General features: G+C 35.8%; 1 protein-coding gene across 7 annotated transcripts in view; it reads right to left on the bottom strand.

The window, feature by feature from the left end:
• The window catches only part of IL15 (interleukin 15), a 99,557-nt gene that overhangs the window by 9,558 nt on the left and 76,445 nt on the right, over positions 1-13,554 (bottom strand). For 5 of the 7 annotated variants that reach the window (XM_010338646.3, XM_074396878.1, XM_074396879.1 and 2 more), the window contains 3 exons: positions 8,275-8,422; positions 7,179-7,276; positions 1,805-1,889 (listed from right to left, as the gene is read on the bottom strand). In XM_010338646.3, coding sequence (XP_010336948.1) covers positions 1,805-1,889; positions 7,179-7,276; positions 8,275-8,286 — 195 coding nt within the window. In that variant the 5' untranslated portion in view covers positions 8,287-8,422. Of the gene's footprint in view, positions 1-1,804; positions 1,890-6,586; positions 7,277-8,274; positions 8,423-13,554 lie in introns of those variants that run through there. The other 2 variants (XM_074396883.1, XM_074396882.1) reach the window with 2 other exon arrangements.

Genomic DNA, 13,554 nt, shown 5'->3' on the forward strand with positions numbered 1-13,554 from the left:
GTTGTTTGATGTGTATACATTTAAGAACTTTATGTTTTCCTCACGGATTTATTTTTTATCATTATGTAATGGCCTTCTTGATTCTAGTAACTTTATTTTCTGTGAAGTCTACTTTATCTGATGTTAATATAACCACTTCTGCTTTTTAAAATTAATGTATGCATGTATATCAGTCTAGAGCTGCTGTAACAAACTACCACAAAGTGAGTGGTTTAAAACAACATACATTTATTCATTTAGAGTTTTGGAGACTGGAAGTCTGAAGTCAAGGTGTTGGTAGGGCCACGTTCTCTCTGAGGGCTCTAGAGAAGAAGACTTTCTTGACTTTCCCAACGTTATAAAGGATCCTGTCAATCCCTGGCTTTCCTTGGCTTATAGTTGCATCACTCTGATCTCTTCCCCTGTCTTCACATGGCTTTCTTTCCAGTGAGTTCCTCTGTGTCCTTTCCTTTTCTAATAAAGGCACTAGTCATTGGATTTAGGCCCCACCTCACTCTAGTATGATCTCATCTTAATTTCATTAATCATATTTGCAAAGACATTATTTCAAAATAAGATCACATCTTAAGGTTTCAAGTGGATGTGGAATTTGGGGGGCACTATTCAACCCATTATAGTATGGTATATATCTTTATCTGTTTTTTTAAATTTCAGCTTATATATGTCATTATATTAGATGTGAACTGCTTACAGATAGCATAAATGGGTTTTGTTTTGTTGTCAACTTAGCCAATCTCTCTCTCTTACTTGGTGTATTATCATAATCTTCTACGATGTTGACCATAGGAATGCTGGATCTTTTGTTAGTGTTCTCCAGATCACTGATGCTTTTTTATTTATTTTTTTTTAAGTCAGTTGTCTCTCTAGTGTTCTGTTGTCAAATTAACTGTTATTCCTCTGTTATTCAGTCTGTTAATGAGCCTTTACAGTTTGTTTTGTATATCAGTTATATTTTCAGTTCTATAATTTCTACATGGTTCCTTTCATATCTTCTATTTCTTTGTTAAGGCATTTCTTTTTTCATTTACTTCAAGGGCATTTGTAATTGCTTTTTGAAGCACTTTTTATAATGTCTGCTTTCAAATCCATGTCAGACAATTCCAACATCTGATCCATTTCAATTTTGTAGTCTGTTGATTATATTTTCTCATTCAAATTGTAACTTTTCTACTTCTTGATACAATGGATAATTTTCAATTGTATCTTGGCTTTGTGTCTATTATATTAGAACACTCTGGTCCTATTTAAATCTTCTGTTTTAATGTGCAGTCAGCCCGTTTGAATTTAGCATGCAAGTTCTAACCTACTTTATAATGCTGCGATTCCAATGACAATTTAGTTTTCAAAACTTTGTGCTGCTATTTTAGTATGCTTGGTGCCATTGAGACTTCCACTGAAGCTGGTATTACCTGCTATGGTAAGAACACATCCTTAGGTCGGGTCACCTGTTTTCTCTAGGTAGAAGAGGGTTTTTAGTATACAAGCAACAGCTCTTCCCTGAGTCAAGTCATTCCCCCTGCAGGTGCCACCAAGATGTCTGATTTCTCCAGAAAGAGGAAGAGAATCCCTCACTTGTGCAGACTAGAACTTATTAGGCTGGGTCTCTTATAAATTATGTTTTTAAAGATAATTAGATTCTAAAACAGTAAGGAAAAAGATTCTTTTCATGCTTCATAAGATCATAAATTCTACAAAAATATTACTGTTTCAAGTGTGGTTTCCTTGAGACTGACAGAAAAACACAAAGAGAGACATACTCCATAGCGATTATACCAGCTATTTTATGGAAAAAATGAGTACTCACTTGAATAAGATCTTGAATTCTTCTCAAATCACTTATTACATCCACCCAGTTGGCTTCTGTTTTAGGAAGCCCTACACTGAAACAGCTGAAAGAATAACCATAGAGCAAAGTATATTGAAGGAGCTTATTCATCTTGATGAATACTATAAGCAAAAGAGCAATCAATAATTTTTTACTCTGACCAGTGAATAAAATCATTGTTATCCTTGCCTCTGTGCATTCAACAGCCTTGTAGCTGAACATACACACTGAGCATATAGTACAATTTTGAGATTTTATGGTAACTTGAGGCTTGACAAACCTGAATTAGAAAAAAAGCCTAATTGGAGGCATACTTTAAAATAAACTAGGTCAATTTACCACAATGACATAGAAACAGTGACAAATGTGTGGCAATGCTCAATAAGTGATTATTTATATATATATATATATATATATATATATATATATATAAACACACACACACACATATATACATATATACACACATATATATACATATATGCATATATACATATACATACATATATATGTATATATTTTAAAATTGTACTTTAGGTTCTGGGGTACATGTGCAGAACATGCAGGTCTGTTGCATAGGTACACACATGGCAATGTGGTTTGCTGCATCCATCCCCCCATCACCTATATCTGGCATTTCTCCCCACGTAATCCCTCCCCAAACTCCTCACCCCCAGCTGTCCCTCCCCTTGTCTCCCCACAATTAACCCCAGTGTGTGATGCTCCCCTCCCTGTGTCCATGTGTTCTCGTTGTTCAACACCTGCCTATGAGTGAGAACATGCAGTGTTTGATTTTCTGTTCTTGTGTTAGTTTGTTGAGAATGATGGTTTCCAGATTCATCCATGCCCTACAAAGGACACAAATTCATCACATTTTATGGCTGCAGAGTATTCCATGGCTTATATGTGCCACATTTTTTTCATCCAGTCTATTGTTGGTGGGCATTTGAATGAATTACTAGTTTCCTTTAGGTAGAGATTTTATCAGACTTTTAAGTCTAATAATTAGGTAAAATTCTTAAAATAGGTAATCATTATTTTCATGTAATGATTTTGACAGTAAATTATTTTTTTTGCAATATATTAAACATGCCCCTTTCATGTTGCTCACACTCTTATTATGCTTGCAGTAGCTTTCTCCGTAAACAATACAGAATCAGCCCAGTGTAGGCTGATCATACACTTAGTCATTTTCATTAAGAAACTAACTCAGAACCACACAACTTCATGGAAACCGAACAACTGGCTCTTGAATGTTGACTGGATAAACAGTGAAATGAAGGCAGAAATAAAGATATTCTTCGAAACCAATGAGAACAAAGACACAACGTACCAGAATCTATGGGACACACTTAAAGCAGTGTTTAAAGGGAAATTTATATCAATAAATGCCCACACGAGAAATCAGGAAATATCTAAAATTGACACCCTATCATCAAAATTGAAAGAGCTAGAAGAGCAAGATCAAAAAATAATAATAATAATAATAAAATAAATAAAACTCAAAAGCTAGAAGAAGACAAGAAATATCTAAGGTCAGAGCAGAACTGAAGGAGACAGAGACACAAAAACCCTTCAAAAAAAAAAAAAACACACACACACACAATAAATCCAGGAACTGGTTTTTTTTTAAAAGATCAACAAAATAGACAGACTACAAGCCAGATTAATAAAAAAGAAAAGAGAGAAGAATCAAATAGATGCAATAAAAAATGATAAAGGAGATATCACCACTGATTCCACGGAAATACAAACCAACATCAGAAATTATTACAAGCAACTCTATGCACATAAACCAGTAGACATAGAAGAAATGGATAAAGTCCTGGACACTTGAACCCACCCAAGCCTAAACCAGAAAGAAGCTGAAACCCTGAATAGACTAATAACAAGGTCTGAAGTTGAGGCAGCAATTAAGAGCCTACCAACCAAAAAAAGCCTAGGTCCAGATGGGTTCACAGCCGAATCCTACCAGACATACAAAGAGCAGCTGGTACCACTCCTTCTGAAACTATTTCAAACAATCCAAAAAGAAGGAATCCTTCCTAAATCATTTTATGAGCCTAACATTATCCTGATACCAAAACCTGGCAGAGACTCAACAAAAAAAGGCCAAAATCCATGATGAACATAGACGCAAAAATCTTCAATAAAATACTGATAAACTGACTGCAACAGCACATCAAAAAGCTTATGCATCATGATCAAGTAAGCTTCATCCCAGAGATGCAAGGCTGGTTCAACATATGCAAGTCTATAAACTTAATCCACCACATAAACAGACCCAAAGACAAAAATCACATGATTTTCTCAATAGAGGCAGAGAAGGCCTTTGACAAAATTCAACAGACCTTTCTTTATGCTAAAAGCTCTCAATAAACTAAGTATTCACAGAATGTTTCTCAACATAATAAAAGTTATTTACAGAAAACCCACAGCAAATATCATACTGAGTGGGCAAAAAGTGGAAGCATTCTCTTTCAAATCTGGCACTAAACAAGGATGTCCTCTCTCACCACTCGTATTCAATATAGTATTGGAAGTTCTAGCCAGAGCAGTCAGGCAAGAAAAGGAAATAAAAGGTATTCAATTAAGAAAGGAGGAAGTCAAATTGTTTCTATCTGCAGATAACATGATTGTATATTTAGAAGACTCCATCACCTCAGCCCAAAATCTCTGTAAACCGATAAGTAACTTCAGCAAAGTCTCAGGATACAAAATTAATGTGCAGAAATCACAAGCATTCCTGCACACCAATAATAGACTTAAAGAGAGCCAAATCAAGAACGAACTGCCATTCACAATTGCTATAAAGAGAATAAAATATCTAGGAATACAACTAACAAAGGATGTGAAGGACCTCTTCAAGGAGAACTACAAACCACTGCTCAAGGAAGTAAGAGAGAACACAAACAGATGGAAAAACATTCTGTTTTCATAGTTAGAAAGAATCAGTATTGTGAAAATGGTCATACTGCCCAAAGTAATTTATAGAGTCAATGTTATCCCCATCAAGCTACCTATGACGTTCTTCACAGAACTGGAAAAAAAACCACCTTAAACTTCATATGGAACCAAAAGAGAGCCTGCCTCGCCAAGACAATTCTAAGCAAAAAGAACAAAGCTGGAGGCATCATGCTACATGACATCAAACTATATTACAAGGCTACAGTAATCAAAACAGCATGGTACTGGTACCAAAACAGAGATAATAGAACAATGGAACAGATCAGAGGCCTCATAGCAATGCCGCACATCTACAACCATCTGATCTTTTACCAACCTGACAAAAATAAGCAATGGGGAAAGGATTCCCTGTTTAATAAATAGTGTGGGGAAAACTAGCTAGTCATGTGCAGAAAGCAGAAACTGGACCCCTTCCTGACACCTTACACTAAAATTAATTCCAGATCAATTAAAGACTTAAACATAAGACCTAATACCATAAAAACTCTAGAAGAAAACCTAGGCAAAACCATTAAGGACATAGGCATAGGCAAGAACTTCATGACTAAAATACCAAAAGCACTGGCAACAAAAGCCAAAATAGACAAATGGGATCTAATTAAACTCCAGAGCTTCTGCACAGCCAAAGAAACAATCATTAGAGTGAACTGGCAATCAACAGAATGGGAAAAAAATTTGCAATCTGCTCATCTCACAAAGGGCTAATATCCAGAATCTGTACAAAGAACTAAAACAGATTTACAAAAAGAAACAAACCCATTCAAAAGTGGGAGAAGGACATAAACAGACACTTTTCAAAAGAAGACATTTATGAGGCCAATAAACATATGAAAAAATTCTCATCATCACTGGTCATTAGAGAAATGCAAATCAAAACCACATTGAGATACCATCTCATGCCACTTAGAATGTCAATCATTAAAAAATCTGGAGACAATAGATGCTGGAGAGGTTGTGGAGAAATAGGAACACTTTTACACTGTTTGCGGGTGTGTAAATTAGTTCAACCATTGTGGAAGACAGTGTGGCGATTCCTCAAGGACCTATAAATAGAAATTCCATTTGACCCAGCAATCCCATTACTGGGTATGTATCCAAAGGATTATAAATCGTTTCATTATAAAGACCCATGCACATGTATGTTCATCACAGCACTGTTTACAATAGCAAAGACCTGGTACCAACCTAAATACCTATCAATGATAGACTGGACAAGGAAAATGTGGTACATACACACCATGGGATAGTATTCAGCCATAAAAAATGATGAGTTTGTGTCCTTTGTAGGGACATAGATGAATCTGGAAACCACCATTCTCAGCAAACTGACACAAGAACAGAAAATCAAATATCACATGTTCTCACTCATAGGTGGGCATTGAACAATGAGAACACATGGACACAGGAATGGCAGCATCACACACTGGGGTCAATTGTGGGGAGACAAGGGAAGGTACAGCTGGGGGTGGGGAGTTTGGGGAGGGATAAAATAGGGAGAAATGCTAGATATAGGTGACGGAGGGATGGCAGCAGCAAAACACATTGCCATGTATGTACCTATGCAACAGTCTTGCATGTTCTGCACATGTACCTCAGAACCTAAAGTGCAATAAAATATATATTTAAATAAATAAATAAATAAATAAAATTTATATCCAGGCAAAATACACTTACTCTGACCAAGTAACATTGGAATGATTCTTAGAACTTGAGGAAAAATAATCACTCACTTCCTGATAGACCTTACACAGAAGCATGATAGTCAGACTAATCTGTCTTATGATGAAGAATTACCTGCACAAATCTATGGTTCCCAATACCATGAAGGCATTAGTAGAGTAAAACTGAACTGAGAGTCAGATTATATAACTATAGGTTAGGTGCTTTGGGCCAACTGGGTATATTAGCTGCATCTAAGAGAGAAGAAAAAAGTTAATAATCATGGAAACATATGAATTTTATTAGAAGGAAAAAAACGAAAGGAATGTTTTAAACTGAACTAGGATAAGGATCAAGGGATAGGAGGAGTCAGTGTCAGGGACAGATAAAAATGTAACATAAGCAAATTGTAATTATCTACTATTAATTACCATAGAAAACATGTAGTCTATCAGTGAGTGATTTACTTCCACATTCAGTTAAACAACACAAGGCCCAATTGATCTGAGGGCTATAATGCTCTTTTGGACAATTACAACAACATAGAAATGCTCAGTTAGGTGTTTACTAAACTTCCTCTGAATATCTACAGTCTGCCTTCTATCTCCCAGATACTGAGTACCTAGAGATATAAGCAAACTGAACATAAACTAACTTAATGAGTAAGATATCCAAGGACAATCGTCCTGATCATGAACATATTATTTATGCCTAAAGATAAAATTACCCCAAAATGAAGACATGAATGCCAGCCTCAGTTAGAAAATGACTGTTTAGAAGTAAACACAAGTAGCACTGAATGGAAATACTTCTCAAATGTGGTTTCTGAAAAACATAATCATAAACAAATGGTTAAAGTTTTTAGTTAAAAAGTGAGGTTTAAAATAACATGTCAACATATGTTTAGGTCTAAAGATGTATGTTTGTCATACAAAATTAATCCTCCTTATCAAAAATAACAAAACTAGAATTTATCTTTTTTTGCTTTCTCTCCTACCTCCAGCTCTGCCCCTTATGCACAAAATTCTTTAACAGATATTTCTGCAGATGCATGTCAAAGATAATTTAACAAAGTTGACATATTTGTTCATTTATATATATGCCAATGTCACTGCTTAATGTTTTTATATTATCTTTGACCTCCTCCTCATCCTTCTCTCTTTTTTAATGGGACATAATATTGTATACAGCACAGGTTAGTAACAGGCATTACTAACAGAGATGCACTAGTTATATTAACTTAATGTAAATATATGAAAATGAATTATTTTTATTTGGCAAAAAAATTGGATAAAATATAACCAACTACAGATACTCCATTCTATCTTGAGAGTGACTATATATAATATTTTTTCTTGGTGATTTAAGAAAATCATTTATGCTAGAACTTACCAGAGTTTTATACTTTTACCTGCATCTTTTGTGTTGTCAAAGTTTTTATAGTTTCAGAAAGCAGTGTTAACTGCCACCTTAACCACTAAGCGTTCATGCTTCTTTTAGTTTACACTGAAAAAATGAATGATACCCAGACCCTGCCCTCTAAGACTACACAATTTAGTGGGTACAAAGACATTTAGAGAACACAAAAGAGTGGGATAAGTGAAATAACACATTTATAATGATAAGAAGCGCCTATCAAGATCATCAAACAGTTTTTAAAAACCTGTTTTATTTTCAAAATAAGAACAATCCAAATGTGTACAGACATCTATGATATCCCAAGATCTTTAGAGAATAACCCTGTAACTTATTGCAAAGAATGTGAGATGCAAACAACCTTTTAGGGAAATTCCATATGCTATTTTAATTTATTTTTTTCTTACCGAAATTCTCATTACTCAAAACCACGGTAAATCTGTAAGTATTGAAGAAGAGCTGGCTATGGTAAGGGGTTTCCAACACCCATCCATCCACGATGCCTCCTACAATACACTCCAGGGTAAATGATGATCCATTAAAAACACAAGTGGACTAGTGAGAAAAATAAAAGAAGGGAATTAATATTTATGGAACATCTACCTTTTAATAGGCACTCTATTAGTTACTGAACAGATGTATCACATTTAATCTTTACAATAATCCTATAGAGGTAGGTTAGTAGCATTTGGGTAAGCTGCTCCAGGCCCATAGCAAGTACATGATAGCCAGGATTTGAGACCAGGTTTGTCTGATTACAAAGCCTTTGCAAAACTTTTCTATTTTATTATGTCTCTGAATTGAAAAGTTGCAGAGTCATAGTAGTAAAAAGTAAAAACGAATACTTATTTGTAGAAGCACTGATTGTTAATCTAGTTTACAACAGCAGTAGCCATTTCTACCATTTCTACCACCACTGAATATGCATCTTCAGTCTTTTAAAGAAATCATTGCTAATCACTTGAGAATTTCATAACCAAGAAAATTTTATTTTTCTCACTCAAATGAAGTGAAAAATGTGAAGATTAAACATTCCTAAATTGAAATCCATGAAATCAAAAGCAATTTATAACCAAAAAATACAAAAACGCAATTATTTTTGCTGCCTTTTAAAATAGTATGTATGTGTTGACCTCTTCCACAAAAAATCAAAATCTGCCACAAGCTATGACATAAATATTCACTGAATTAAGTTCCATAAACTCAAAGAATTAAATTATTACATTTATCAGATGTTTCTAAAATATGAAAATGGCTGCTTCAAAATATATTATGTATAACTCATAAAAAGAACAAACTAACACTTATTTAGGTATTCAGCAAGATATAAAAGTATATTCAATAGGAATACCTTTTTGTCCACAAGAACATATCAGATCTAATCTTCCTGTTACATATGATCTAAATCACTAGTTGATTGGTTTATTTAAATCAAACCTTCCTTTTTATTCTCACTTTCTAATTATTCCCCTTTTCTATATTATCTCAACACTTCAGTTTTTTTTTTTTTTTAATAAAAGTTTAGAGTTACGTTCATCATTTCATCCAAAGCCTCTTAAATTTCCTACATCCCTTTTAGTTGTGGTATCCCCAAATCCACATTTTTCAAAAGCAGTAATATTGACTTGGGATTGAGTAATGTTGAGGGTGATATAATTTTTGATTTGGACTTATGAAGCTACATTTATAAACAATGAGAATTTCACTCCTGGCCTTTTACAGCAGTGAGTCTTTGCAATGTCACAGTGGATTTTCACTCCCCGGCTCAACTACATTCTGCTGGTGTAAGTGAAAGAAGACTAAGTGCTTAGCCAGAATACTCCACAATAGAGTGTGGTTGCCAAACATGGAAGAATGCAACAGAAAATGTCCTCAAAAGCATCTAACCAAATAATGATAATGAAAGCCAGTGGAGCTGAAAAGAAGAATTTTATAGCTCTCTTTGTTGCCTGAATCCATTTTCTGCTGCTAGAGTATACCAAAGACTTAATTTATAAAGGAAACAAGTTCATTTGACTCAGTGGAGACTGGGAAGTACATGAACATGGCACTGATCTCTGCTAAGGGTCACACAAGACAGAGAGAAAATTGAGCCCAAATCACCTATAAGGAGCCCACTCTTGCAATAACCAGTTTACTTCTTCTATAGCTGCATTAATTCATTCATGAGGGCTCTGTCTAATGAAAGAGCCTAAGAGGTGCCTAATTACCTGTTAAATATCCCATTTCTTAACATGGTTACAATCACAATTAAATGTCAACATGAATTTTGGTGAGACATTCAAACCATAGCATTCTGCCTCTCCCCTCCCCTCTCTGCCAAATTCATGTCCTTCATACAATGCAAAATATATTCATTCCATCCTAGTAGGCTTAAAAGTCACTCTAGTATTAACTCAAAATCCAGAGTCTTATCTAAATCAAATATGGGTGAGACTTCATCCTGAAGGCAAATATTCTGCAACCACAAGCCTGAGAAATCCAAATGAGGTATCTGCTTCCAAAATACAATGTGCGAAGGCATAGAATAGACATTCCCATTCTAAAATGGGGAAATAGGCAAGAAAAGATGGATAACTAATTTGAAGCAAGTCCAAAACCCAACAGGAAGAATAATATTAAATCTTAAAGCTGAAGAATAATTTCCTTTCATTCCATATTCTCCATCCTGGGAACACTGGGTTGGGGTTGGACCCCAAAGCCTCAGGCAGCTCAGCTCCCATAGCTTTCCTAGGCTCAGCCTATGCTTCAGCTCTTATGGGTTGGAATCTCAGGCCTTAAGATTTTCCAGACTGCAGTTGTACATTGTTAACTATAATTCTAGGGTTTCATTGGCAACCCCGTTTCCTTGGCTTCACTAGGCACTGCCCTGTTGGGGGCTCTCTGTGGTGGTTCTGCCCCTGTGCAAAGTCTCTGCCTGTGCCCCAAAGAAGTAAGCATCGTCTTTTGAAATCAAGATGGATGAAGCCATGCTGCCAGAGCTGTTGTATTCTGTGACTGCAGACTTAACACCATATGAATTTCACCAAGCTTACCACCTGTATCTTGTGAAACAGTGAGTTAAGCTGCACCTGGGACCACTTAAGCCATAGTTGGGGTGGCTGAAGAGTGCCGCGCCAGAACGTAGGTAGCCAAGTCCCAAGGCAGCCCTGGGCAGTAAGTCCATGGAGAGCAACCAGGCAGGGTCTGGCACCCAAAACCAGTCTAAAATCCTAGAACTCTGGGGCTGGGACAGCAGGGGCAGCCTCAAGGGTCTTTCAAATGCCTTCAGGGTCTTTCTCCTATTTTCCTGCTGAACGGTACCTTGCTATCCACATTAACCTCTAACAAAAGGTGGCCTGTTCAGTTTGTCTTTTAATTATAAATTCCAATTTTAGGTCATTCCTCTCCTTTCACATCTCACTGTATGAAGTTAAAGGTAGTAGCTATGCATCAACTTCAACTTTTGCTGACTAGGTATTTCTTCCACTAATTTCTAGTGCACTGTTCTTAAGTTCTTCCTTCCATAAAGTCCTAGGACATGGACACAATGCAGCCAAGGTCTTTGCTACTGTATAATAAGGATGATCTCTCCTCTAGTTTCCAATCCCTGGTTCTTCATTTTTGTCTGAGATTTCATCGAAACGGTCTTTACTGTCCATATTTCTACCAACTTTCTGGTCATGACCATTTAAGTAATCTCAAAGAAGATTCCGACATTTCCTACGGCTGCCTTCTTCTGAGCACTCACCAGAATCACCCTTAATGCTTCATTCCGGACGATACAGACATTTTGTAGCCTGCTTCTCTAAATTCTCCCAGCCTCTGTCCACTACCCAGTTCCAATACTACTTCCACATTTTCAGATATTTAAAAAATAGTAATAGTTCTACTTCTCAGTATCAATTTTCTATGTTAATCTGTTTTCTGCTATTATAACAGAATGTCACAGACTGTATAACTTATTAAAAAGAGAAAAAGTGTGGCTCATGATTCTGGAAGTGGGAATTCCAAGAGCATTGACATCTGGCAAGGGTCATCCCATGGTATAAAGACAAAAGATGGAAGCAAGCACTAGAAATGAACAGAGAATTCTGCCAAACTTATATTTTTATTATCAAGAGCTCACCCCTGCTATAACTACCCACTCTCATGATAATTACATTAATCTATCTGAAGGTAGATCCCTCGTGACCTAATACCTCCTAACATGAGTTTTGGTGGAGACATTCAAACCACAGCAAATGTCATTTGGCAAAAGAACTTAGCATGGATTTTTGGGCTGATAGCAAAGAATCCAGCTTTCTCTAGCAGCTTTTAAAGTAGTCATCCTGATACATGCTGCAGTTATGTGGACCAAAAATTCTACTAGACATTCAGGCGTGTGTGTGTGTGTGTGTGTGTGTAATCCCTGTGTGTCAAAAAAACCTGAAAAGGTAAAATATTCCTTTCTCTTTGGGCAGGGTTAGATATTATATATTAAGATATACTATTAAAGTAATTAATGATTGTTTTAATTTAAATAAATGTTTATGTAGTGCTTTAAGGTTTACAAAATTGTTTCATGTAGATCATCACGTTCAAATATTAGAAATATGTTTATATTACCGATAATATCTTTATATTAAAAGAGATAGTACTCTTATTTAACAATAAAGAAATTGAGGCTCTGAGAATTTAAGAATTTAAGATTTGCTTCAAGTACACGTCATGCATATAAGCCATCAAAATTTTACCTTACAACCCCAGATGGACAAGGAGACGGGGTATGTAAGAAATTTCACAAACTCTGTTGTTGAAAAGCGTAGACTACTACTCTGGGAAGTATTAACTCACATCATAAGAATGGTCAAAGGCTGCTACTCTCTGAGAGTTTAAAAACAGGTTTAAAAACTTTCGATATACAATAGAACCCAAGTTCTTTCACATATATTTATTCATTGGACTCCTACAAAATTTACATAAAAGAGAAATGGCTGATACCAGATTACCTCCTGAAAAGGCAAATATAGCCAGGAAATAAACTTTCGACTTCCATTTCTGTCACATTTTTGGAGCTCTGTGGAAGCAGTGTTTAAACCTAGCATATTAATTATAAATGGTCATGAACTGCCCTCACAACAAGCCTCTTTGTCTTGCATTCACCTGTGTGCCTAGATCTGGAAATAAAAGAGTAAATCCCAGCCTTGTCCTCGAGGAGCTCACAGGGTAGGAACTGTTTGGAATCTTGTGACTGGTGACTCATGGCAGCACTAGCAGAATGGTATTGCCCAGGGAAAATACATCTTGACGTGAGCAAATTAACAAAGCCAGACAGCTCTACAGTTTTCATTCTGGAGTGAAAACCGTCCCTTAGACTCACAGTCACACAGTTGCCTCTGCTCTAGCTCTTCTATCTGCTTCAAATATTCTTCGCTCAGATATTGTCGGGGCTCACACCCTTGCTATTTAACAAGCAAATAATTGCTTGTGAAAATAAATGTAAGCATCTCACATTCTTTATAGTTCTTCCCAGTGAAGAAAGACGATCTAACACACTGGATGTTTTGTTTCATTCTGTTTATTTACTTGTCTAATCACACATTTAAAATTAGACACACAAGAATGAAAAGTTTAACAAGTATTGGTTTATTCGGTTAAATACATCATCCATTCACTCAAACCACTAGAGAAGACAAGCCAAGATTGAATAGAATGTAGAGATTATA

The sequence above is a fragment of the Saimiri boliviensis genome, chromosome 3, assembly GCF_048565385.1.
Source record: "Saimiri boliviensis isolate mSaiBol1 chromosome 3, mSaiBol1.pri, whole genome shotgun sequence".
Taxonomy (NCBI): domain Eukaryota; kingdom Metazoa; phylum Chordata; class Mammalia; order Primates; family Cebidae; genus Saimiri; species Saimiri boliviensis.